This window comes from Venturia canescens, chromosome 7 (assembly GCF_019457755.1).
Source record: "Venturia canescens isolate UGA chromosome 7, ASM1945775v1, whole genome shotgun sequence".
In the NCBI taxonomy this organism is placed as follows: Eukaryota; Metazoa; Arthropoda; class Insecta; order Hymenoptera; family Ichneumonidae; genus Venturia; species Venturia canescens.
Window position 1 is genome coordinate 5635608 of NC_057427.1, and position 26010 is coordinate 5661617.

Here is a 26010-nt window from a genome sequence, read left to right on the forward strand (position 1 = left end):
TCGAAACCATAAGTTATGGCCACGTCTCGCATCAAGTTTCATAAATGAGCTGCTACGCTACAAAGTTTATTAGAATGTCGAAAGAACGTTTTTTTTTTTATCAACTTTATTATTTTGGCCATGGACGTAAGGAAAACGCGCCGCTGCAAACGATTGTTGGAAAGTTCTTCGAGAAATTGACACTTTTTATGGATGCAACAGCTTCAAATAAAGGTCATACGTGAATACGATATCATCACACTTGGCAATCGCGCAAGGACACTTCGCAACAGTTTTGCAAAAACGAAATACAAAAGTTTTGCTGTTTTAAATGGTTACTTTTCATACTTTTTTTACATTATTTTGATCTTTATGCCAGAGACTTTAGTGTTTTTATAATAGAGTCATTATCGACACTATAGTTACGATTCTTCGGACTCTCGCTCGGAATTTAGGGTTATGAGAGGAATCTGCAGACTCGGCCGAGTTCAACGGTGCCGTTCCAGGGTTCCCACGGTGACCGCTGCGCAAGAAGCGCTTCTCCTTATTTTCCCTTGATTTTCCCGTTGTTTCCCCCACCCCAGCCCTCGTTCAGTCAGCCGGTCAAATTGACAGGGAAACGACGAACGAACGATTCGATTTTATCTTGACACTTCGTGAGTAATTTAAATTGGACCCGGCTCGTCGATTAATTGACGGGCAGTCTGTGAGAGGTTGAATTTATACCGCAATTTTGTTCAAAATTAGTAGAGAATCGTCAGAATGGGCAAACGCTACTATTGCGATTATTGCGAACGTTCGTTTAAGGACGATGCGGAAGCGAGGAAAAAACATTTGTCCAGTCTCCAACACGTTAAAAATCGGGCTGATCACTACAACTTGTTCAAAGGTAAAATAAAGATTGTTTTTATACTCGATAGTCCACGCTTCGCTTAACAATGAAACGAAAACAATGTTTCTTCCATTTGTTTTAGAACCTGCTATTATTTTGAGAGAGGAAAGTATGAAATCACCTTGCAAAAGGTTTATCAATTCAGGCGAATGCGCTTTCGGATACGGTTGCAAATTTTCACATTACAGCCCAGCTGAGATATGGCACTTGAGACACTTGGGTGAATAACCGCATAAAAGATCAATCAAATATATACGACCACGCGACGTAATTTATGTCAACGACCCCCTTTTTTCAGTCGCTCAAAAAAATGATGAAAAATTGCATCGGTTTTCCGGGTCCCGATACGGGCCAAATCCGAAAGAAATATTGGACGAATTTTTTCGCGATCCAGTATCGAGCGACAACACAGAAAAACTCGATTATCCAACGTGGAGTGTCGTGCCCGAGTTGCAGAATTGTATGAATCTTCCTCCATCTTTGTGGCCGATAAGTCCGGAAACTGTCACAGATTCGGATTTTGGAAAATGGGGTTTTTAACGCCGCCCTTCGGCCCGCAAACTTATCTCTCTCATTACAGAATCAAAATATTGTAAATAAAAGACTGTTCTTACGATTGTGAGACTTTGCAATGTTATTTTTTCTCGAGGTCGAAGAGAGTATGAACTTGTTGCAGCTTCCTACTGAAATCCGGTTGATGGCGCCAGGCGTGCACCGGTTGGCGCCTCCTACCGACGGTTACGTGTACTAAGAAAACAAAACACAAATCAGACGAAACGAATAGAAAAATATTTACTTGCGAGATTTTTCCAAAGAAAAATCAAAGTCCATTCAAAATTGGAATGTGTGACGTCTTTCTTCGGTAGAAAATAGCAATAGTGAAAGATTCATATCCAGGAAAACAAAACACTTCGTTTAAATAGGGACGTGCATTAGAAGGGAGCAAGAGTCAACAAAATGAAAGATTTTCGGTAAAAATTTTGCATCCCCCCTCCCCCCTCCAACTACGGAAACTGGAAGTCCCAAACAAAAAGCAGGCAAATGTGTGCCATATGTAAGAGCACAAAGACGTGAGCCACAGCCGTGAGGTAGCACCACGATCAACGCGCTCGTTCGTAGCCGATCGTAGTCGACCGAGGACGACCGGGAGTCGCGCGAGCGAGCAAGGGGCCGGCATTGTGCCATTAGGTAGTCGAGTTTGAGAGTAGTTGGGTAAACGCGCGGGGCGCACACACAGATTCGTGGCCGTTGGTACTTCACCACCGGAATTCTGCGCTTCTGCGACGCGTCGGGCCTTGTTTTTTTTTAGTTTTCTTTTTTATTTCATCACCACGATTCGTTCCACGTGAAAAATCGTTTGAGCAATGTTTCTACCGAATCGTTACGAACACGAGACAAACGCCGGATCGGTTTTTGGACCGTTCGGGTACGTTGGGAGGATGCGTCAGTTGTAGAGCGATTATGCCGCTTTTTTCTACATCGTCCGCGTGGTGTTTGTGTCGTTATCGCGTGATCGGGATAACACTGTGCTGCGCGCTTTAAATGTACGATATACGTAAATAGGCATTATATATTGAACGCGTAACGATATCTTCTCCACGAAGGAGTTTACGCCGCTGCACGTAATACATACGCCGACTTCTCCAACGTAACGAACTCCGCTCGCTGCTTCGGTAAGTTTTGAACAATACTTTTTGATAACTCTCTATTTTTAGGTTACCGCTCGAATTTTTTGTACCGATTCCCTGTCCGTCCTTCTCCCCTTGAGTACGTAAATACAGCTTAGAACAGTGAATCATCGAAATAGCAGGGTATCGAATTACGGTTAAAAATATTGGCAAAAAAGCGAGTTGAGTCGATGTTTTTGACAACAATCACACACGTGAGGAAGTATAAAAAAACCTCGCGTCCGATTAGTCCGGCTTTCGTTTATCATTGGAATCGCATTTTTTCCCCAAATAAATGCATGCACGATTGGCTCGATCGACGCCCACGCCCTAAATCGCTTTCCGAGATCAGCTTTTGACACTTTTTTCGCCACTCGGGCTTCGGCCTCTGTCAAAAAAGGTGTGAACCATTTCTTTTAGCTCTGACGTGTGTTTCTCGCCGCGAAACAAAAAAGCCACTTCGCGTAGAGTGTATAAAAGAGTCGCGAGTGTGATACGTGGCCGCTACTCAATCGAAACGTCGAAAATTTTCGAGCGACAATTATCGTCGCGTTGCTGTCAAACTCTGCTCGCTTTTCGCACGTTTTTTCATCGATCTATTGAGAGGAAATCGACGCGGGTGGATCATGATATTGGGTCAGGCGCGTAGACGCTGTAAAAATAAAATAAATGCATAAACAAAAAACGAGGCAAGGCCGAAACCGGTCGACAAGGTCGTTTAACTCGTTTCTTGCTCGACGAGACGACGCCGGATACGCGACGATTCTCTCTCCTCGATCTCGATTACGAAACTTTTATTCTCTATTCGGGAGAGGGGAATAATGACGGAGCATAAAAATCCAATCAGCTCGAATTTTTTCTTCCTTCACGAGGCTACTCGTTACCTTCCGCTTCGATCGTTTTTCACTCGAAAATAATGATTTACGAACTACTCGGAAATTTGGTAGGGTCACAGCCGTGGATCACGTAAACTTTATTCGTAGCCCTCGACGGCGTATCTTATCGCGTATTGCTCAGTACCGTACGCGTATCATCTTTTATCTCTACCTCGAATCGCCGTGTCAATTTACTCGAGCTCTCCCGCGTCCGTACGACGTTACGGCGCCATCGAAATCATCGCGTTCTCGTTCGCGCTTTTTATTGTGAATTAAAAAACGACGATCGCGTGTGACTCTGTTTCTCGAGTCGTTGAAAATGGTATCAAGTGCTTCGATGCTCGAAGCATTTTATTCTGACAAACGTCGTACGCGGCTCATAGGAACGAACGAAGGGGTAGCAGGAAATATTTACGATTATCGTGAATTTTTAAATATTCTATTTTTCTTTTCTCTCACCCAGAAAGACTCTTGAAATTCTGTCCGAGTTTCGCCGAGGCTCAGAATTCATAGTTTCTTGATATTGTCACACGTAACGAGCCGCCAAAAAATTTGCGACGCCGGAAACTTTTCCGAGGGAAAAAACTATAAGAGCGAATATTTCGATCTTATGAAACGAAAACATCAACGACTCGTGCCTTCCCGCGTGGCCAGATCCAAACGGAATACAAATCCTCATGAAAACACTGACGAATATTTTCCCCAGGATCAAAAGTGAACTAAATTCCAATCGAAATAAATTTCAATCTCAATAATAAAAATATGAAATTCGCGGTTCAGTGAAAGGTCAAGGACTGACTCGAAAATGTCAATCTGCCTAAAATACAGCAACAATCGCTTCGACGTTTCGTCCCACGAGCAACGTCGTCCATCGAAAAAACTTTTTCCTCCAAGCCCCTCGAATCGAGAATTCGAATTTCTGTTCGATCACGCCCGAAATAATTGTAAAAAAGCATGAAATTTCCAACCGTTCGATCCTTCACGAAAATCACTTTTTCAAATGTCTCTCCCATCGGACTGAAATTGACGTAAATTTTTCATGCGCCAATTCAATCGAGCCCAAGCCTCTTTTAAGTCCCGCGATAAAAATCGGTGCGAAGTTGTTTGAGACGAGCCAGAGCCTCGCTGCGTCGTGCGTGTACTCGTCGAAAGAGTCATTGAGCTCTCGATTAAAGCAAAGAAGGAAGGGGGCGGCGGAGGAGAGGATCGGTGCGTATATGTGAAAGGAGCTAACGCATGCGAGCGACACAAACGATTGGCTGTTGGTGTTGCGCTGTAACTACTCTATCGCACCATCTGGATACCGCGTGCCAACGCAATTACGAGCGAGCGTTTCTTCGATATACTTGGCACTTGCCCCGAAAACCTTACGCCGGGCAGAACGACGCGCGCTTCTCACATAATAATTATTGGTGGAGGAAGGAGAAGACTTGGCTGCGGAGATCCTTGACGATGAGTTATTTATTCCGTTTGGATGCTTCGCGTCAGCGACTAAAATTCGAATCGTTTATAAGGGAGACGTCGATTCGACGAAGTCCAATCATTTTCACTCTTTTTTTTTCTTCACTCTCTTTTTGTTTCTCCCCCTTCCCTCATCTCTCCCGATCTAATTTACTTTCCCAACTCGTCGAGGCTCGCGCGCGGACTCGACTCGAGGAAAACGACGTTCGAGATACGATGACTAACGCGATGATTCGATAACCGCGTATTTTCCTCCGCGTATCGGAGCTGCCCCGGCGTTTCGACGACTCGCTGTTTCGCATCCTTCGGAACCCAGCTATTTTCCTCCTTTCGCCCCGGAGCATATCTAACCTCGGTTATAAACATCGGCTCGCGAAGCTTCTCATTTAAACCTCTAAAAATTTCATTTCACTATGGAATCTCAATTGTTCACACATTTTTCTGCTATTCAAACGCGATGCAAATTTCTCGTGGACATTCCGTCCTTCGAGAACTCGCGCGCCCGATGACGTCGAGATAATTATTACGTAACGTCGAAGTCCGTTCACAACGCAGCGGGATTGCTCCCCTCATGCCTCACTTTTTAAGGGCTTTTCCGTGAAAAAGATGAAACGTCACAATTTAAAGAATTTATTTTAGACACTGCTTGCAATAGCAAATCAATTTTGTCGATCGTCACATCGCAGTACAATGTATGAACAATATTTCGGGAATTTTGAATATCCGAACATCAACGATTGACTCGATGGCAGCGAATCTTCAGAGGCACTCGAGAAAAAAGCTGGCCAACGGTGCGAACAGTGCGAATCGAAATCTACTCGACCGATCCTTCTGAAATTTGGCATGGTATTTGCCTACACAATTGTCCGGGGATTTGCGAGAGGACTTTTTTTTTCGATTTTTTGCATTTTTTGTTACACTTGGAAGTGAAAACACTGATTTTCGCCTTAAAAATGAGGCTTTTTGTTGTTGTAAAATTAATAATTATGAAAAATTGGGAAAATGCTCTCGCTGATAGCTGGTCAATTGGGTGGGGAAGTAACCTGCCAAATTTCGAAAGGATCGCGGTCGAGCAGATTTCGATTTGCACTGTTCACTGCGGTGGAAAACTTTTTTTCCAAGTGCCTGAGCTGTCATCGGGTCAATTATTGATATTCGAGTTTTAAAAACTCAGGAAATCTTGTTTATATGTTGTATCATGATGTCACGATCAGTGAAATAGATTTGTGTTGTCTGGAGCGTCTAAAAAAATGCTTGAATTTTTTTTCACCGAACTGACGTTGCCCCGCTCTTAAATTTTCTGCTTTTTTACTCATACGAAATTGAATTTTAAGAACAACCGAAAGAGAATCAAATTCAAGAGCGCTTTTCTCACTAATTTTCGTAATTGTCGCGCCTTCTTTCTTCTCTCTCGAGAAAGAGATTCGATAACGGGGGGACTCGCGGGATATTCGTTCTCGAAAGAATGTGTTTACGTCGGGAGTGGAGCAAAGGGCCTGGAATAAAAGTAAATGCTATTCTCGTCCAGCGAGGGCCTCTGGAACTGTCGCAACGACACGGGAAGCGTTTTTGTTTTCTTTTTTCCCTCCCCCTCTCCTTCTCTCTCTTTTTTTCTCCCGAGAACGCGCTACGTTTACATCAGCGGCTCTCCCTTCGCTCGTCCACGTGCCGTCCAAATCCAGAATCCCCGGAGTACGTCGAATCGTATTTCAGTGGCCTCCCAAAGAATTATCTTCGATGATGTTAACACGAAAAACATACGAATCGAGAGATTACACGGGATTCACAGATTTAAGAGCGAATTTAAAGTTTCGAAAAAACTAAAATTACGTTCCGATCAGTCCCATCGTTCTTACGGATTAAGGAGTTTCGGTACAAAAGTCTAAATATTAAGAAATTGATCAAATTTGGTGATTATGTTCTTCAACATCAAGTACAAGAACACAAATTTTTTCAAAATTTTCTTCTACTTAGTTATCGAGTAATTACGCATTAACGGAGATTTCTTATGCCCGGAATGTATACCTATATATACGAAAACGCCATGCTTATACACATGAACTTTAGTGATCAATTACTCGATAACTGTGTAGAAGAAAAATCTTAAAAAATTTGTATTGTCAAATTTGGCACTAAAGAATATGTTGACTAAATTTTATAAAATTCTGAACTTTTTGAAATTTTTTATGTTTTTAGCATGGTTTAGCATGGCAACATTGTATCGCCTGTACCGAAACTCCTTAAAGTAGTTCGGCCGTTCGATAAAGTACGGTGAAGGTCTACTTTTTTTTTGCGGTAAATGATAGTTTAAGGATATATTGCACAGGCGATACAATGTTGCCATGCTAAACCATGCTAAAAACGTAAAAAAATTCAAAATGATCAGAATTTTATAAAATTTGGTGAACATATTCTTTAGTGCCAAATTTGACAATACAAATTTTTTAAGATTTTTCTTCTGTACAGTTATCGAGTAATTGATCACTAAAGTTCACGTGTATAAGCATAGCGTTTCCATATATATAGGTATACATTCCGGGCATAAGAAATCTGCTTTAATGCGTAATTACTCGATAACTAAACAGAAGAAAATTTTGAAAAAATTTGTGTTTTCGCACTTGATGTTGAAGAACATTATCACCAAATTTGATCAATTTCTAGTTATTTCGACTTTTGTATCATTCATCCTTAACGATAACGATGGGCACAGTTCCGGGACCTCTTACGGGGAAAAATTTTGAATTATTTCATTTATAATATTGAGTTTTTAACATGGTATCCTAATATGGGAGAACTCACAATAATATTAATTGTGAAAAAATTGTACGGTGTTGGAGCTTCGGAAAAGTTTCTATCGTGAAGAAAATTTATCACAGATTCTATTTCTTTAAAAAAAACATTACCTTACGGGGCTTTTAAGAAAGAAAACATGAGAAAACTTGAGTTTTTGACGCGTCGAAACCGGATGCCAGTCATTACGTTGGACTGCTGGTAACAGCTGATTGAACTTCGAGCAAATTCGGGAATCGCGGGAATTTCATCAAATTTATTTTTGAGACTAAATCACCTGCTTTTATTTGTCCAGTAGCTTCGCTTTTTTTCATAAATTGACCATTCCTTTTTCTCGGTGCCGTAACACCGATATAAACTTTCTTTCGCACAATAAAAATGTTCTCTAGGTTATGTGTATTTCAAGTGTCACCGGTATCGACTCGATCACTAACTATAGTCAAGTAGGAGTATAAATTTTATCTTTTATGGTATTTTTAAAGCATTTTATTACATTTTTATGATAAAAATATTCTCAATGTAAGTATTTATTAATTTGATTAATAATTTAGACTTAAAATTAATCAACATGAAGTGGTTGCAAACTTGATTGGAAAGAAGAATTCATGCCGAAGCTGTCAAAATAATCGTTACGAGTTGTCGAATAATCGTTACAATTGAACGAAAAAAACATTTGTAATTCGCCAATTTTTTATTTAACGAATAATTGCAGAATTACTGGAGTTATCGGAGAGTTTTTTCGGCGTCGTATAGAATGAATGGTTTTGAAATTGAACGAATTAACTAGCGAAGATTTTTTGTGGTCGTTTTCACCGTGCAAAAAATGGACTCTCCATCGATTGCGCTTTGAAGATAAAAAACAAAGTCCACCTTCCCGAAGGGGTTTGTTCCACATAAATATTTATAAATCACGTCTGCGTGCGCTCGATTTGCGTGCCGCACGGTACTGCTGTACCAAGAGTGAGCGCGCGTGCCGCTACGTCCGGTCTCGTCGTTCCCTGCCTAACGACATCCGCTCTAGAGAAGCGATCGATCCACGGGATATTTCTGATCAGGAATACAAATATTATTGCAAAATTCGAGTGAGGTTCCTCGCGAACGTCCGGTTCTTATCGTCCGGAGTTTAAATATCTCTGGTTACTTCTCACAGTAACAAGAGACGATGAGATAAGTGAAGAATCGCTCGCGACGAATTCCGCCAACGAGAGAGAGCAGCTTTTCCTCGTGCTGCTATGGGTTCGAGCGAATCCCTCCCCGTTATCGTATCGCGTGACGCTCGGTCGTGCGAAAATTTCTCGCTCTCGTGCAAACTCTTCGCTTCTGTGTGACCGAAAAGGGCTTTGCAATTTTTCTCTTGAAAAATCATCGCGTGTCATTTTAAAATTCATTCTTTATTCGCGGGTGTTTAACGGATTATGAATTGAGAAGATAATTGACGCCGTTAGAATTTGCGTTGTTGGGACAACGTCAAAAAAAATGATCTCTGACGCTTATCCTCGTCTTTTCAACTCCATCCAAACGGTTCTCGGAAACTTTCTAGAGTTGCAACTCCCTTAATATCAGCCGAACATCCCGAACCCGTAAAACCGGGAACCAAATCTCGTGCAATATTCAAATATTTTCGTCGTCACAACGAAACTTTATTGAAAGGATTGTTGGCTGGATGAAATTCTTCGTTGCACGTTTTCAACAAAATATTTCGATGTCTCGGAAGAATTTCATTCCGCAGCAACATTAAGGTTAATTTTATCGCTCTCGGAGCTTCCACTAACAAAATCATGCGTTACTTGTGATTAAGCAACCGAACTTTTGCTCTTTTGATGATCAAAGGAACGCGATTTAAATTTATTTTCGCAATTATTAAAATTACGTGTTACTTACTTGTTGATATTGATTAACTTTTAATACAACGATACCCGTTTAAATACTTTCGTAGTAAAATCGTCAAGCAAAATGTGACAACAGCCATTTTCTATTTATATGCGCACGCATACCTATATTTTAAACCAGCCGGCTCCAGGGTGTTGCCGTTTGTCTCGTTATTACTCGTTAACCTCGAGTAAGTGTTTCTTTCATTCCATTCCCAAGTGATTTTCACCGGGAACAAGGCTTCCTCAAGACATTGATATCCTAAAAACATTTGTTTTTCTTATTCTCGTTGTTGGCTCTTTAAAGTTGGGAGGTTCCTATTTCATGAAATCCAAATGGTCGCACAGCAAGAGTTCCTGCCGTAAGAGCGCGTGCCCCTTAAAAAAATGTGATTTTCGTTAATTGTTTTCTCGACGTTTGGATGGTAGGTCCTATAATAATTCCGGGAATAGATGCACGCTGTAAATTTCTAGCATATTTCCGAATTTCAATTTTTAAAGTTGGATTCGTGCGAGCTTCCTTAAATGTAATTAGATGAGGCTGAAGTTGCCAACGTTGGAGTCCAACGAAATGGTCTAAAAAACTCTCAAATAATTCCAGTAAATCTCCAATTTTGTTCCCTGCCGAATTTCCAATTCGTCATACTTCAAGCCACATCAATGATTCGTGAAATAAAAAAATCATGAATTATAAATCTTTTTTTCGTTAATTTCGTTGAACTCGAGCGTTGCAAACTTCAGCGTCGTTGTAATTAGATCGTTATTTCGTTTTTCGATGGAGGAACATTCGGTGAATCCTTTAAAAAACGCACTCGAAGAAAAAAGTGGAGAAAAGTTGTAAAAAAAGGCTGACCGAAGAGTGTTTCCGGGACGCGTAACGTTCGTCGAGCGGAGCCTTCTGGATTTCAAATCCACCGGAGATTTAGTGCAGCGAAAATGAAACGAGGAGAATTCGAAACCGATTTCCCCGCCAATAGGATCGTACATTTGAATATTTCCGTATAATAAATTCGGTTAATTATCCTAGCCGGAGTATCGTTTTAAAAGATGGTACATAAGTCGTATCCGGTGCGCGGCGACGACGGGACAAGTTACGCACCGTCGGTGGAGCCGCAACAGTCAAAGATGGGAGGAACGGAACGGAGGGGACTTTGCCGACGACGGAAATAGTATACTGGGAATGGAAAGCATATACACTGAGAATAACCCCGTCGTTGGTCGACGACGACGATGGGACGAGAATTTAAATACGAATGTGCAAGATCCAGAGAGGAAAAGAGCAGCCCGAGCAGGGCTTTCGTAAAGATGAGTTTCATAAAGATCGCCCGAAAGAATTCCGAGTTGAGCGATAAAACGGGCGTTGAATCTCGTTATTGGGAAATGTTGGTTGACGAGAAAGAGCTCCCTCCGATCACGATGACGCGAGAGCGTCCATGCGTAATCCGGTTGCTTCTCGGTTGCACCGCGAGCCAAACTCTCCTCGAGAGAACGCTCTCGCAATCTTTTCTTCTCCCTGGCTCTCCCTTTCCCCCCGTTTCGTTGAGCATCGATGAAAGACGACGAGATGGAAGGAGAGTCCGGTCGCAGCTGCCGGGAGAGGCTTCGTCCCGTGCGAAATCATCTTAACGAGTTTAAATAAGTTTAATTAAACGCGCGTATTAGGGAGGCTCGGAGCAGCATGAGCGCGGGCGCACGAGACAGCGTGCGTCGTCGAGAGCGCGCGGGCGTGTCGAGTTCATTCATCCTCATCTCGGCATAATACACTGTTGCTCTATTTTGACGAGCCTCGCTCTTCTTACATTTGGTAGAAAAAGCTCCGAGAGCCTCGATCGAAAAAGCAGTCGCCGCAGGCTCATCGAGAATCGCGATCGCGCCGCAGGCGACGTCGCGCGCGCGCGCGCGCGATTATCATTTACGAATGGGTGTGGGCCAAACGACAGTTGAGCAACGTCCGAGATCGGCCAGCACGAAAGGGCGTACTTTTAACGTGGGTGGCCTAGCCGGCGGACCGATCGCGCAATTGGCGCAATAATTGCAACTTCCGGTCGTCGTCTAGCCCGCGCACCGATCTCCCACGAGTAGACCCTTTCGTATCTGAAATTTCATCAAAACTCCTTCCATTCTTTTCTATCGTTCCGAGGAAAATGCGTCGCTCGGGACTCTCCGATTAAACTGCCGACGCGCTCGTTTATTATAGGAAACACAAAAAGAGCTCTCGGCTCAAGATTTTCCCAGCGTTTCCGCACCCCTCTTCCACCTTCGGTCGATTAATTATTGCACAGCAATACAGCCGGCGACTCGGTACGAGAGCGCGCACTCAGCGTACGAAAATTCATTTGTTTCGTTCCAACTTTACCCCCCCTTCGTTCACAATTTTCATCGAAGCTAAAGTTAGAAAGGAAAACTAGAGGCAGCGGTGAAATAATTGAGGCTGTGAAAGTAGTGCGAGGAAGGGAAATGCCTCTAAAAACAGCAATGAAGCTTTATTCTGTTTCTGAAATAACCGTCCCACAGGTTTATGCATAAGAAGTGGTTTTTTGTTGAATAACCAGTCGCCGAGTTTTCAGCTTCTCGATAAATCGAATTGGGTTCGAGCGAGTACATTTTTTTGTTGAATCACGTCAATGTTTATAGTTCCGCTTTGCTTACTTCTTGAGGAGTAAAAAACTTGTGGGAATTGGGGATTGATTATGTTCTGAAAAATATACGAAAAGTGGAATTGGAAGTTTCACGCGGTTTTTACAGAGTCTGAAAAGCATTGAAAAATCCGCGTTTGGGCAAATATTCTTCATTGTTATTGGGAAAGAGAATGAAGAAGCGCACTCGACGCTTCTTCCCTCAGGCGCGGGGTTCGGGACGAATTTCCAAAAAGATAACAAATGTTGGGAGTCGCCCGCGCCAAAACTAAATATAAATGGCGGGTCGAGAGCGCGTGTGCGAGGGGAATCTCATCCGCGAAAGCACGAGCGAGTAACCATCGTCGACTGTACGAGGTCATCGCGCATTTCTTCCTCCCCGAGAATCGTCATTTCACTCTCAGTACGTCGAGGATTGCTCGACTCTCGAGCGGCAATTTCGCGTTCGTCCCCGTCGTCGCGAAGAACGCGAGTGTGCGAGGAAAGCAGCGGTGACTAAGCGCTCAGAAATTGTGACGTTGGGGCTTTGGAGCGCATAGAAATTCGTTAATTTTCATTTTAACGAGAATCGATGTAAATTTGTGAAAAATCGAACATCATTTTCGTTTAAACAAATCTGCTAAATATTGCGGGGAATTGAAAATTTGAAGGATTCTCGAAAAACAAAATTTTGCCTCGATTATCCGTTCTCAATGATACTTATGGAAAAATTTTACTTGCAGGAAGACAGACAACAGCGAATCATCCCCTGGGCGAAGGTGACAACGCGCGAGACGATCGATGGCTCCGACGAGCCACGATCCCCCTTCTTCGGATTGCAACGAGACTAGCAGCCGGAATCTCGAGAGGAAGCCCCCGATGGCACCGCCTCGTAAATCGCCGAGGAACTCGTACTCGGAGGAAATGAGAGGCCAGGGCGAGGATGGAGATGGGACGGAAGACGCGGAAGACGCGATGGGTTTTCTAGGGAAACTCAGCAAGTTCGAGATGCTCGCGCGACAGAGCAGAAATTCGGTATCCCCGAAGGTATTTCCGTTGGGGGCATCGACGACGAACGTACCTGCCGAGCGGATACTCGTCGGGCGCTCAAGATCTTCGAGTCTCGTTTCACTGCTGGGCAAAAGCAGTGGCAATCTGAATCAGCAAGGGTCAAACACCGAAACGAGCAACCGGCGGGTCAACGCTCCTCGAATCGATTCGGGGCAAGTCGCGCCGAAACAAATCCCAGCGAACAATCTCATGTCGCGTAGTTTCACCGGTTCGACGCTGCCGACCGGACGGCCGAGCGAGTTTGCCGAATATACCCGAGAATTCGATATGAGCCAAAGCCTCGTCCTCGCCAAAACTACGACAACCGAATTTCTTCGTCTCGACAAATTTAGCAACGATTCACCGTCCTCGTATCATCGAGTCGATCAAAACTACGGCTCTGTCCCAAGCGTCAAGCGTATTCAACCCCCCAGCCCGGCCTTCGATCGCAATCCACGGAGGTACGACGAAACAGCAGCAGCTAGAAGTCCGTCCAACTGCGAAGCCAGCCCCTGTCGCTATCGCTACGATCCCGAACCGGAGAGAAAGAGAAAATTGGCCCAGGAAGAAAGACTCCGGGAACAGGAAGTCGAAAGACGCGAGAGATCACGACTCGAAGAAATATTGGCCATGTGTGCAGAATACGAGAGGCAGAGCGCGAGCGGAAGCGCTAATACGACCGATCGACCTCGTCAACCCAACAGGTAAAGATCAACCTTTAAACCGATACAAAACAAATGATTCCCATTATTGTTTCCACACGGAAATAAATTCCTTCTGCACGCTCGTTCATAACAAAAGAGTTTTCATAATATTTTCTCAGAAATGTAGCCCACAGTCTCGATCGGTAAACAAACAGCCGGAACGATATCATTTTAAAATTCATTTAAAAAAATGAAATCATATTAATTATGGTACTCAAGTCAAATTGTGATACATCGGTGATGTGACATTAACGTGATACCAGGAAATCTCCTTCGGAATTTTATCGGCTTCGCTTACGATATAGGAAAAAATAACATTGCATTCCTACCAATGGGTACGATGATTCACTCGGTGATATACTGGGAAACTATTTTATCAAGATGAATGACACGCTGAAAAATCTTAAGATTGTATTTAAAAAGTTATTATCACGATTTAGTTCAAATAGAGCAACTGCAGTGAAAAAAAATGTCAATTTAGTAAATTTTGTTTAAAATCATTTCACTATTCTCTCAGTTGATTTTTATCAGCAGAACAGAGTTTCTTTTGATCATATTTTTGGCATAAATTTATTTGTTCAATTCCTCAAACGCAAAACGCAAATGAGCCCCCAAGATTCGGAGGAAATCTTTCATGCCTTCCAAAATTTTCGTTAACGTTTGATAAGATTTTATTCATTTTGGCCGGAGTTGAGAAACTTTAGGATTCTTACCTGCTTCATAACTCGAACGCGAACGAACGAAATTCAAACTCTTCGATGGTCTTTTAGTTTTAATCTTTCGGATACTTGTAAACTTTTCCAATTGATGTAAACAAATTTCTTTTTATTTATTTTGACAGAATAAAAACGAACGGTTCGTTGCCCCGGGACAAAAGGCCAGGATACAATTCTCCGTTCGGTAGCAGTCCGGAAAGTCCGATTGCAAGTCAACGTCGTTGTTTCTCTTCTTCATCGACGACCGAGACGAGCGAAAACAGGGCGAAACAGCGTTACGTTGGTGACGGTACAAACAACAATTGTAGCCACGAGTTGACATTGAGCAACGATGACGACAACAACAACAACAATAACGACGAGAATAATGGTTTCTCGGCGTCGGTATCCCGGGCTCAAAGAACGTACGAAAACGTTTCGCTGCTCCCGGCGGAAAAGGAACGAGCCAAGGTCGATCCACGTCGAACGGGAGAAACGATTTTCGGGACGATACGTTTGAACGGAAGAGCAATCGAACCGAACGGCGGAGGTGGATGTTGGACGAGGGATTACGAGAATCTCGCACCGACGAGCAGCGAACTGAGTCTTTATGAGAACAACAATCGTGGTGGGTGTAGTAGCAACGGCGGCAGCGGAACCTCGAGCCTCAGACGAAACGGTCATTTGGCCAACTCTTGTCGGGTTATCGAGAACAAATTGGCCATATCGAACGACGATCTCCTCGAGGCTATTCAACAGCTCTCGATGCTCGCTACCCGATCGAAAGAAACGATCGTAGCGACTCCGAAACGAAACAACACCGAGCGAAATAACGCTAGATCGAACGAAGCGAAAGCCGACAGAGAACGCGAACGTCTTCAGGAACGAGATCGAAATAAATATGTCGAATTTTTGCACAATGAAAAACTCCATATTTTAGGCAATATGGACGTCCTGAAGAGAAGCATTGCCGACATCGAAGTTCAGGAGGAAGAGATTAACAGGGAGGTAAGGAAATCGGTTTTCTCTCTTTCATTATCACTTGTCTCGCCACGATGATCGAGGATCGAATTCACTAATTCTTACTTGTAAATTCGACTCTAGTTGGAATTGGAAAAAGCTCTTTTATCCGCCGAGTACGATTCCGAATCGTTGGAGCTGACCGCCGACGAAGGTGAGAGAATGAGGACGCAAATGCGAATAGACGAACTCGAACTAGAAATGGCCGAGGACACTAGGTCTCAAGAAACTTTACAAGCTGAGGCAAAACGTCGGGTTCAACGGGCTCAACGCGCGTGTATTCGTCTTGAGGAGGAACTGGCAAATTGTGAAGCCAGCGACGATGCTGACGACGATGAGGCAGCTGCCAAACGTCGAGCAATCTCTGATAAACTCGCTCTGCATCAGGATATACTTGAATCTGAGAGAAAATCTTTCGAGGATCTTGAATTTCATCATTTGGAGGAGGAAGCGAGCAAACTGGCGACTAGGGAAGAATTACAGAGGTTGGCATGCCCTAGTTGCCCTGGTACTAGCAACGTTGAATAACATTAATGAAAACTTTGATGGATGTTCGATTTGTAGGAATCTGAGCGAATTATCAGCTAAGATCGAAAAGAGAAAAGGTCAGCTGGATCATTTGGAGGCTCAGCGTTCAACAATGAAGAATTCAGCGACGAGAGATACGAAAAGTCTCGAAAGGCAGAAGTTGGCCCACGCGAGAAGATTGGAGGAGGTGAAATTGCTATTCGATGAAGATTGTCACTAATCGACATTTCTCTAGAGTTGCACGAATGAAAATGGTTTTTGTTCTGTCGATTCAGGCCCGTGGTAGATTGCGAGCAATTGAGGAGGAATTGGACAATTTAATGAGAGATCCGCCCGAAAACTGCGAGGAAAAACGTTCACCGAGTAGGGAAGATTTCGACAGGATATCAAGAGTAACGACCGACTCGCCAATCACGGCAAATCATCAAGGGAGCCTGGGTAGAAAGACGATCGAGTCGCTCAAGGAGATTGAACGTAATCGACAACTGCATCTGGCAAAACAAGGTAAAAACAAGTGCAGTTTTTTCTTATTGAAATGATGTTCTGTAAGGCGGAGTGAAAGAAAAAAGCCACGAGTCCGAAAAGCTCGCTGTTTCTGTTTCTAAACATCAATAAAAATTTTTAAAAAGACGAAAAAATGGTGAAACGTTTTTCGATATTTATTGCGGTAAATTTGAATTTGTGTATGAATGTCGAAAGGGAGTCAAGTAATCTCGGAGGAGCGACGACGCGTCGAGGAACTGAAGCGACGGGTCCAAGATGAGGTTCGATCTCAATGGGAGGAGAGAAAGATGAATTGTACGTCGTTCAACAGTGTGGAATCTGGAGAAGAATCTTCCAACTATTCGACGGGGCTGACTGAAAGGTGAATATCTCACCCGCTCTTCTTTATTTTTTCTGGCAAAAATATAACGGTTCTGAAAACAATGAAAGTCGGCGCGTGCCAGTTCTTTTGGAGGCAAGCGCGATAAGAAGTTTATGCTACGAAAAACATTGTTCGAATAGGTTCAAAAGTCATCAGACGATTGCGCAATCGGCGCATTAATAAACCATGGCGCGCTATCAAACTATCACATGCGCGTGGATTCGATTTTTTTTTATCAGTTCGAACGCCGCCCGTTGACAATCGATCGCGGTGTAAGAAGATCGTATGGGGAAAGCGGGAGGCGCATTGAACGATCGGTGCGTCGGGGGAAAATTTTCTCCTCGTTCCCCTTCCCTCTTTTCGGTGATTGGTCGTTGGTGTGAATTCGCACGCCACAATCGGAGAAGCGGAAGAAGGGGGAGAGAGAGAGTCGTGGAGAATCGTCGGTGTTATCGGGCCGTGATAGGATATCAAACTTTTCAAAGGCCTACTCTCGCGGCGTTAATAACGCGGCTGTCTTCGTCGATACTCGTTATAGAATTGAAAGAGAAAATCATTAAATTGAATTTACAAAAGTGGTGACGAATGTTTTCCATTGTTTTCACGCGTTCACGAGTGCGAGATTCCTTTAGCTAACGACCAAAAGGATGACGATCGCATCGCGTACGACTCGCTCCGTTAGATCGATCGATCAATCGTGCAACGTTGGTTTCGAGTAAAAAAAAAGAATGAACGCTGAGGTGGCGGCGACGATGAGAGAATTGAGTGCCTCAGCGATAAATGAAGCGCGCTCGAAAAGCTGCCAGTTAATAACTCTGATTACGAGCAACCGAATCTACCTCGCTACGAAAGACTGGCTAATCGCCAATTGCCTGACACCCTGCAACAAATATGCTCGTCACTTTTACAAGCGTTATTTGTGAGTTTATAGATCGTTTCAACGTGCGTCATTAACGTCACGTGCAAAAACGATGATCCAGCTGACCAATAGTCAAATCGTCAAATCTTTTGCTTTTTCAAATGTTTATTAACACATTCGATGTTTCAGCGGTAGCGGAAGCAGCGACGGAGCCGAAGTTACGGGGACGAGTGAAAAAATATCGTCCGGTAGACAACTCGACGAATTCGCTTCCTCATCGAGCCCGGGACCTTCCAACGACTCGTACGTTCTACTCCACGGAGACGATCGTGTAAGTTTTCCGTCGCCCACTCTCCCTGAAAACAATAAAAAAAATTGTCAATTCTTGTCAAACATTTTTTTAAGCAGTTTTCAAGCTCGATACAACTGACAGCAAAGCAGAATCTCTTCCCTGCTCTAACAGAAAATAGGGACAATTGGCCTCAGCACTTTTCTCTCCCCCTCTCGAATTGAGTATCGATCGAAACTCACGCGTCACGAGGGGTAGGGTAAGAGACTTTCGGCTCTCTACGCGCTGACGCGTCATCCACTCACAGACTTTTTGACAGAGTTGCCCTCCCCCTCGCTACGCACGGATAGTTACGCGCGCTCGCTCTGTGGTACAGCAGATCTCCGTTCTCGCAGATACATTTTCACATCTCACATTTTATACGATATTCTTTTTGTTCTTTCTGCGGTCATAGAAATTCAAGAAAAAAAATATTCAACTGTCTCAATGTTTTTTAAAAAGGTCATTACATTTTATTTACAATATTTGATGGTTTGATGCTGTCTTCTTAGAGAACTACGCGAGGGATACTTCTAGCCACGAATATTGATCGAAATACTGTCCCCGTCGACCTTTGCTCCTGTTTCGCAGTGTCTCATACTTCCCTTTAAAATTCCGTCCGCAAATAGATTTCTTGACAGGTTCAATGGCCAGAACGATTTTGAAATGCGACAACTGTGATCAATCGCACGAATATGCGAGGAGCGTGGAAAATGATTTTATCTCAACGACGTCCCGAGACTGAAAGCGCGGGAAGTACAAGGCGATTCGTCGGTACCTCGATCCAAGATTTTCGGTGTTATTACACATTTGAGGGAATACTAAACCATTGGGTTGTCGTACGCGTGACTCTACGATCCAGTTGCAGGCTCAAATTAATCTTCTTTAGAAAATTCGCGTTAATTGAAAGGGGAAAAACAAACACTGTAAAAATGATTCTATTGTTAAATTATTGACAACGATATTCTCTGCAATAACAAAATACGCGTACTGAACAGGAGAATAAAAGCTCTACGTATATGTGAAATTTTCTTAGCATCAGAAGTGGAAAGATTTATTTATATTCTAAAGTGATGTTTCGACAAAGAAATGCTGCAATTTAGAATTCGATAATGTTTAAGGTCCGACGGGATGCTGGAGCAAGGCAGTCGACGGAGACAGCACAGAGGCTGAGTGACGCCGCCAAAAGTGTGGTCACGAGCGAAGAAAACGAGAGCAGACCCTTGTCGCAAACTTGGAGTGAAATGACCGACAGCGTGGGTCCCTTGGTTCAGTCAGCTGTAAAACATCGAGATAAACCAAAACTCGGAGTGAGTCTTAAAAAAAAAAAATGATGAACGATCGTGAAACTGAAATAGTAGGCGGATGTTTGGTACAAGTTGAAAAATTGTTTTTCAATTTTTTTTCAGCGACCTCTTACGAGATATCTCCCTATAAAATCAGAGTCGCTTGATCTACGAAATCACATCGAGACTGCAGGACATCATCTTTTGCCACTTATTCACGATTTAACTATCGACGCAACAACATGCTCCGGATATTTATCGAAGATGAGCAAAAAGTTTCATCACTGGAACAAACGATGGTTTGTCTTTGATCGGAAACGAAAGAGCCTTTCTTATTACAGCGATTCTAGCAACAAAAAAGCACGAGGACTCATTTATTTCCAGGTGAGAATAATTATAATGAAATTTCAAATCCACAAATCCTGCAATTTCATGTAAGAATTCTTTATTAGTGATTTCTACTTAATTTTGTTGAAAAAAATGTAATTTAAGATGCTCGAAACTGTTGTTCTCAATGTTTGCAAATAGTTCAGATAATTCGGAATGTAAAACGAAAAAAAGAAACGATTGACAGTGGTTCGGAAACACTACTAAACGTGATTCTCCTTCGTTTAATTTATAAAAACTTTAATTGAGCAATTGTCTTCGTTACAGTCGATCGAGGAGGTGTACGTGGACCACATGAATACGGTCAAATCGCCCCAACCTACCCTCACCTTTGTTATAAAAACGACAACGAGACTGTATCATTTAATGGCACCGAGTCCGGAGGCAATGAGAGTTTGGGTCGACGTCGTATTCACGGGAGCCGAGGGATATCGTGAATTCGTCGACAACGGCGCCTGATGTGGAAACGTTGCTGGGGCGTCTGATTGTAATCGTGAAATGCAACAGCAGCAGCTTTTTAACGAGACTGGATTTTATCAAGGCGTACGAGTTTTTATTATTGAATATCGGGATAATCATGTATTTTATGAAAACCGTGATCGAACGTTTTCGGTCTTTTTTTTTTATTTACATCTTCGAACGGCCTTGACACAAGATTAAACGATGTACGTCGTGGTCGTACATTGAAGAAACTAATCAATGCCGAAAATAACGTGTTCGCACAATCTTTGGTGCCAATTATCTTATGTGTAGTATAATTATTTACAAAGATGAATTTTTGTATGATTATTCTGACCAAGTATTACTCCTTTTTATGTCAAGCTTAATCCACTTTGTAATAGTAGCATTAGACGGGTGTGCACAATCCACGAGAGTAGTGGGAAGAGGAAGGAATAAGTAACGTAGAGTACGTTTGATTGTACCAAACATTATCATCTAGTCTTCGAGCCTGAGCGATCCGAGCTACATGTTTACAGAAGTGTGTGTTTGGAGTTTGGCCAAAGAGGAATAACATTCTTTCGTTGAGTACCGAACGACGTCTATGATCGCTAATCAAACGATGCGTATTAGTTGAACTATTCAAACGTGCTATCCCAAAGGGAGGCCGTGTTGGGAACATTTTTTACGCAGTTTTTATCGTGATCAGGAATATTAAAGGTATCCGAACAATTTGATTTTCTTTTTTGTATAACAAATGTTTTACAATTGGCATTATGATACTGCTTCGCTACGAGCGAATCAAATAGTTATGTGTAGTCTTTATGGAGGATTGAAAAAATATATATTTTTCAAAAAATCATTCTACAATCCGTTTTCTGACGTACAAGTTTATCCAATATTTTTATTTTATCTGCTGTCATCCTTATTGTGTAAAAACGTCAGTCGACCCTGAGCAGTATGTAAATATGGAAAGAAAAGAGCATAACAATTTTTCAATTATTTGATTCACTGGTAAAAAAAAGCTCGTTTAAAAATGAGTACTCAGTGGTCATAAATTGTGACGTCAGAGGGAAAGAGAGAGAGAGAGAGAATCGCGTCGTTTCCCGTCTTTCTCCCACTCTGCCATCCAAATACTGACGTCATAAACCACATTTTTATTTTTTTCTAACGGGCAAAAAATGTAAAATAATTCATAGCGTGAATAAACGTCATAAATTTTCGTCTTCAAAATTAATTTCAAAATAAATTTCGAGGATGATTAGCATGGTTACTCCGCGAGAAAGCACCTCGCGTGATCGAATGAAAAAGCGGAAAAGTGGAATAAACATCGCGAGCGAGCGGCAAGAAAAATAATGACAATTTACTCCAAAGTACGAAAATATTATTCCTCTAGACCCCTGAACAAAACGTTGTAAAAAAGTATGGACTCGCTTTTCAAGTAAAACGTATTCGAATCTCTCAGACCTAAGAATAAAAACTCATTTGAACAAAATTCTTTTCCCATAAAACATAAAAAGTAAAATTGGAAAAAAACATTGTATCTCGAATAATGTTGGGCTGGATCTCCTTGACCCATAGTTAAAAATACAACGAAAGAAATATGTTAAAAAAGCAATGTTAAGGAGAATATTGATTCACATTTAACAATTCAACGAAAAAATTGCCAGAGTTTCTGAATTTCAGGCTGCAAGGTTTCGGTAGCATTGAACATCTATATGAACACGAACAGTTTTAATTCAAATGATCGTAGACGTAACGTCGTGGAGGTGAGGCATGAATATTGATGAACGAGTTTGGCTTGAGCTAGCGTAACCAACGAGACAATAATACGGAGGATTCCAGTAGGTATTTTCAGTGATGCGTGATAATTGGCGTATGCGTACATATATGTGAGAAAAAGTGAAAGGATTATTGTTTTTTTTCTGATGTAATGGTTCAGGGGCGCGCTCTATTGATGCATTCCAAAAGTTAAGTAAAATTTGAACGACGTACGGGAGAGCAGCTCGTCACATATGGGGAGAGACTCGCGGCAGCGCGATGCCGCAATCGAGAAACGGTGCAACAACAGGTTTCGAGGAAGCTCAACACAAGAGAGCGTGGTAGGAGTTAGCCGATTGGCGAACGCACGCTTGAGACGGTCAGCCGGGATGGAGAGAGAGGGGGGATCGCGAGAGCGTAGCGACGACCAAGAATGGGCAGGATTCAACGCTCAGGTACGGTCCTCGTCGATCGAACCAGAGTTTCTCGTGCTCGCGGGCTCGAGCCTTGTATTATTCGCGGCGCTCCGTTTTTTAATCGCTATTAAAAAATCTTTTCTTCCAATCTTAGTGCTATTTTTCTATTTTTCCCGTGACACTCGTATCTGGAATGAATAAACAAAGAATATTTCGTATTCGGAGTATCGTTTGAAGTGCGCACGGTGAAATGACGTCGCTCCGTGCAAGCTTGGAGTTGTCACGGACGAAAGAAGAAGTGGAAGAGCCAAGGAAGAATACCAAATAGACTGGAGACGTTGCTATCTCGCTGTGCCTCGAGTCCAGCGAATTTTATTTTTTATTTTTTTTATAAATAGAATAATAGACAGAAGATATTAAATAATTTGTAATTGATCAACGAGGATACGAAAATGACGAGGAAACTGAGCAAATTTCTTATTCTCTTCGACAATACGAATCTCTTGTATTTTCCTGGTCACTTCTTGTCGGGGCGTGTGCTCATCGAACTCGACGATGAAGCTTAGTGAGTGAATTTACGACGGATTATAGATGAGCGTTAATGCGAACAAGAGTTAATTATTTATTTATTTAGCGTATCCGGATTGCACTTTCACGTGATAGGCGAGGGAGTGGTCAGAGTTAGGAGTCAACGGGCGGAGAGAGTTTACGACAAGGAAAACTACATAGATTTTCGAATGAGATTACTCGGCGAACCCGGTAAGGCGGAACCCGTTTCGAAATTTCAAGACCGGTATAAAACTCTCTATTTTCGTGAGAAATGAACAAATAACAAAATGAATACGCAGGCGAGGGACCGTCGCTCTTGTCACCGGGGATCCACAGTTTCCCTTTCAAACTGGGTCTTCCGTTGGGACTTCCGTCAACGTTTCTCGGTAAACACGGTTGGGTACAGTACTACTGCAAAGCTGCTCTCCGAGAACCCGGTGGTTTGACCCACAAAAACCAACAGGTTTTCATCGTGATGAATCCCATAGATTTAAATCTCGAACCACCGATATTGGCGGTAAGTACAGGGAGAGTCGAACGATCGAAGCCATCTGGCGACTTCTGATAGTCTGGAATTTGCGCAATGTAGCAACCAGCGAGACTGGAAGTTGAACAACGCGTGGGAGTTTCCTGTGTCTCCGGCGGACCCGTATTTTGTAGAGTGAGTTTGGATCGAGGTGGTTACGTGCCTGGCGAGACGATCGGGATTTCGGCGACGGTCAGCAATCGCAGCAAGGTGAGATAAAGTCGAAAATATTTCACGGAATTATCGTTTTGGAGTATTGAAGAGGGCAGACTCGAAGGCAAGCTCGTAACTTGCAAAGTTGATTTGTCCATATTTATTTGCCACCAAGCCTCTGCCTTCGGTCCCTCGTCGATATTCTTCGATCCTCGTCCCACGTGAAGTACGCGTATTAACAGTGTGGGCTTTCCTTTTCGTGTCAAGGTAACTATGAAATTTACGAAAGCATCATTGACCGAAACGATACAGTACATGTGTCGAAACAAAGTATTGGCCAGCGAAACCAGAGAACTTGCGAGCGTTTCAAGGGGCAAAATCAGGCCCGGGGAGGGTGAAGAGTGGCTTAACGAGCAAATGTACGTCCCTCCTTTGCCACCCACCAATCTGCGAGGTTGCCACCTGATAAACGTCCTTTACCACGTTTATGTGAGTCCGTCGAGTCAAAATTGTACTTGCCAGTCCGTAACAAATCGTGTTTTGACAAAATGTGTTATCCAAATTATTTTGCAGTTTGTCATCAGTCCAAAGAGTTTGGACAAAGAAATCAAACTGCAGATACCGATAGTTCTGGCCACGTATCCACTCAGACAAGAAGGCGCTCCAGCAGGCACTGCACCGTCCAAAAGAGGCGCTCACTATCCCTCGACACTGCCAATTTTCCGACCTTGGCTCGACGACAAGGCTTTCGAAGTCCAAGAGTAAAACCTCTGTAAAATCCTCGTTTCCTATTCATCCCTCTCCTCTTATTTGTGTAAATAAATGCGCGAGCCCGACTCTAAAAACATCGTCAATGGAGAAAGATGAGAGAAACTATAGTTTTTAATCATTCGTGTATGCGGTTAATAATTGTGTATAAAGTTTGTACTTGAAATATGATTTCATGTATATCCGGAAGTGAGAAACCCAGTGGCAGAATTTCACGAGTCTGAGCCACTTTCGCGTTTGAGTTTCTGCAGAACAGCCTCAACGTTACTGTTACTCACTATTACAACCTTGTGGCGACTTCGACTACCCTAGAATAAAGAAAAACAATAATTCTTAGTGCCATGTTAAATGATTATTTTAACTGTTATACGACTCCTGGTATTGAAGTTTGCATCGCTAGGGTGCTAAGAAACTTCTTTTCTGCATGTCTAAAATATGTTTACGACTAAAATGAATGACGCTTCTTTTAGCCTAGAACGCGATATTCTGACATAGATAATTGAAAAAATTGTACATGAATAAAAGAGCTCCCAATGGGTCAGAACATGCTTATACTTTGATAGCATTTTATACTGACCCTGTCCAAAGACACATCTGATTTTCTCGTACCCAATACAGCTGCCAAATATTTAACCAATTCTGTATTTGCTTCACCTTCCACTGGCGGTGCGGATATTGCGACGCCGACACCTTCCTCTGAAATGTCTATAATTTCAAAAGGTTAATAGATCAAGTGCGATCAATGATTGCTTCTTTGTGCGTTGTGATCATTCCAAATACAAATGAAACCTTATTTGCGTAGATTAAAATTAGGAGACCTGGGAAACTTGGCTCTCAATCATTCAATTGACTGTTTGACTATTCTATATTTTCTTAATATTGTTTGTTTGATAAAAAGTGAATTTGCTTTAGATTTATGTGAAAATTGGAAATAATGGCAATTATTTTTGAGGTACAAAGAGAAGGGAAAGTTGGACTGCTTAATTTTTAGAATCAATTGCACATTTTCTTGCATATAATGATGTAGCATCAAAACAAGAGTCTTTCTCATCAAAACAAATCTATTTGGTCATGAGGTAATGAATATATTGCAGTATATTTTTGAATATTGTAGGTTTTGATGGACTATAACTAGGAATGAACCTAAGAATAGAAAAGACCATATAAGGATATAAGAGGGATTCATAATGCGAGAGGTCTTCATAACAACTTCGGGAAGTTGAGTTTATACACAGAGTTTTATTTACCTGTAACATTGTTGTGTTTGGCACCCGGTTTGGCAAGCACTTTGATAACTACGTTTCCGTGTTTATCAAGAGAAATTGGCCCTGTTTCCACAGCGTTCGAAGTAGACTTGGAAAAACAATTCGTGATCATTCCGGCGTGTATAGAAAATATTATTACAAAAAATATATTAATATGTAACTCGTCTCGTGCGTCGTCAACACAGTTGTCAGGTTCAGAAGGGCTTGAAAATTTAGCGCCAAGTGAAAGGGACATTCATTGTCAAAATGTTACCACCGAAATGGG

The 26010-nt window shown here is 42.5% G+C and overlaps 4 protein-coding genes across 5 annotated transcripts; 3 read left to right on the forward strand and 1 right to left on the reverse strand.

Moving 5' to 3' along the window:
• Positions 1–474: 474 nt before the first annotated feature.
• On the forward strand, positions 475–1488 carry LOC122413289 (zinc finger matrin-type protein 5). 2 transcript variants are annotated; one of them, XM_043423533.1, is made up of 4 exons: positions 475–635; positions 727–868; positions 954–1091; positions 1170–1488. In XM_043423533.1, exons 2-4 carry the CDS (start codon positions 742–744, stop codon positions 1409–1411), a joined length of 507 nt encoding a protein of 168 aa, XP_043279468.1. In that variant the 5' UTR covers positions 475–635; positions 727–741; the 3' UTR covers positions 1412–1488. The 2 variants fall into 2 exon arrangements, with proteins under 2 accessions (XP_043279468.1, XP_043279469.1); XM_043423534.1 differs by having other exon boundaries at positions 730–868.
• A 518-nt stretch (positions 1489–2006) lies between these two features.
• Positions 2007–21169, forward strand: LOC122413843 (pleckstrin homology-like domain family B member 2). The gene is made up of 11 exons (XM_043424470.1): positions 2007–2544; positions 12891–13901; positions 14743–15604; positions 15701–16101; positions 16181–16331; positions 16420–16648; positions 16844–17009; positions 18058–18199; positions 19318–19506; positions 19606–19866; positions 20137–21169. The coding sequence occupies exons 2-11, from the start codon at positions 12949–12951 to the stop codon at positions 20326–20328; spliced, it is 3546 nt and encodes a 1181-aa protein (XP_043280405.1). The 5' UTR covers positions 2007–2544; positions 12891–12948; the 3' UTR covers positions 20329–21169.
• Positions 21170–21297: 128 nt separating this feature from the next.
• Vdup1 (arrestin family protein Vdup1) lies at positions 21298–25034 on the forward strand. The gene is made up of 7 exons (XM_043424477.1): positions 21298–22151; positions 22250–23049; positions 23119–23243; positions 23333–23550; positions 23623–23769; positions 23980–24201; positions 24286–25034. Exons 2-7 carry the CDS (start codon positions 22937–22939, stop codon positions 24475–24477), a joined length of 1017 nt encoding a protein of 338 aa, XP_043280412.1. The 5' UTR covers positions 21298–22151; positions 22250–22936; the 3' UTR covers positions 24478–25034.
• LOC122413852 (UPF0235 protein C15orf40 homolog) lies at positions 24693–25980 on the reverse strand. The gene is made up of 3 exons (XM_043424482.1): positions 25728–25980; positions 25058–25185; positions 24693–24788 (listed from the first exon to the last, which is right to left on the reverse strand). Exons 1-3 carry the CDS (start codon positions 25978–25980, stop codon positions 24693–24695), a joined length of 477 nt encoding a protein of 158 aa, XP_043280417.1.
• Between the last annotated feature and the right edge of the window lie 30 nt (positions 25981–26010).

Excerpts from the sequence above, each read along its gene's own strand:
- LOC122413289 (XM_043423533.1), top strand. The coding sequence starts at position 742 with ATGGGCAAACGCTACTATTGCGATTATTGCGAACGTTCGTTTAAGGAC. Across the intron at positions 869-953 it reads TCACTACAACTTGTTCAAAG|AACCTGCTATTATTTTGAGA; the intron begins GTAAAATAAAGA and ends CATTTGTTTTAG. Across the intron at positions 1,092-1,169 it reads ATGGCACTTGAGACACTTGG|TCGCTCAAAAAAATGATGAA; the intron begins GTGAATAACCGC and ends CCCTTTTTTCAG.
- LOC122413843 (XM_043424470.1), top strand. The coding sequence starts at position 12,949 with ATGGCTCCGACGAGCCACGATCCCCCTTCTTCGGATTGCAACGAGACT. Across the intron at positions 13,902-14,742 it reads CGACCTCGTCAACCCAACAG|AATAAAAACGAACGGTTCGT; the intron begins GTAAAGATCAAC and ends TTATTTTGACAG. Across the intron at positions 16,649-16,843 it reads ACTGCATCTGGCAAAACAAG|GGAGTCAAGTAATCTCGGAG; the intron begins GTAAAAACAAGT and ends GAATGTCGAAAG.
- Vdup1 (XM_043424477.1), top strand. The coding sequence starts at position 22,937 with ATGACGAGGAAACTGAGCAAATTTCTTATTCTCTTCGACAATACGAAT. Across the intron at positions 23,770-23,979 it reads CGGTCAGCAATCGCAGCAAG|GTAACTATGAAATTTACGAA; the intron begins GTGAGATAAAGT and ends TTTCGTGTCAAG. Across the intron at positions 24,202-24,285 it reads ACGTCCTTTACCACGTTTAT|TTTGTCATCAGTCCAAAGAG; the intron begins GTGAGTCCGTCG and ends ATTATTTTGCAG.
- LOC122413852 (XM_043424482.1), bottom strand. The coding sequence starts at position 25,980 with ATGTCCCTTTCACTTGGCGCTAAATTTTCAAGCCCTTCTGAACCTGAC. Across the intron at positions 25,186-25,727 it reads CAAACACAACAATGTTACAG|ACATTTCAGAGGAAGGTGTC; the intron begins GTAAATAAAACT and ends TTGAAATTATAG. Across the intron at positions 24,789-25,057 it reads CAGATGTGTCTTTGGACAGG|GGTAGTCGAAGTCGCCACAA; the intron begins GTCAGTATAAAA and ends TCTTTATTCTAG.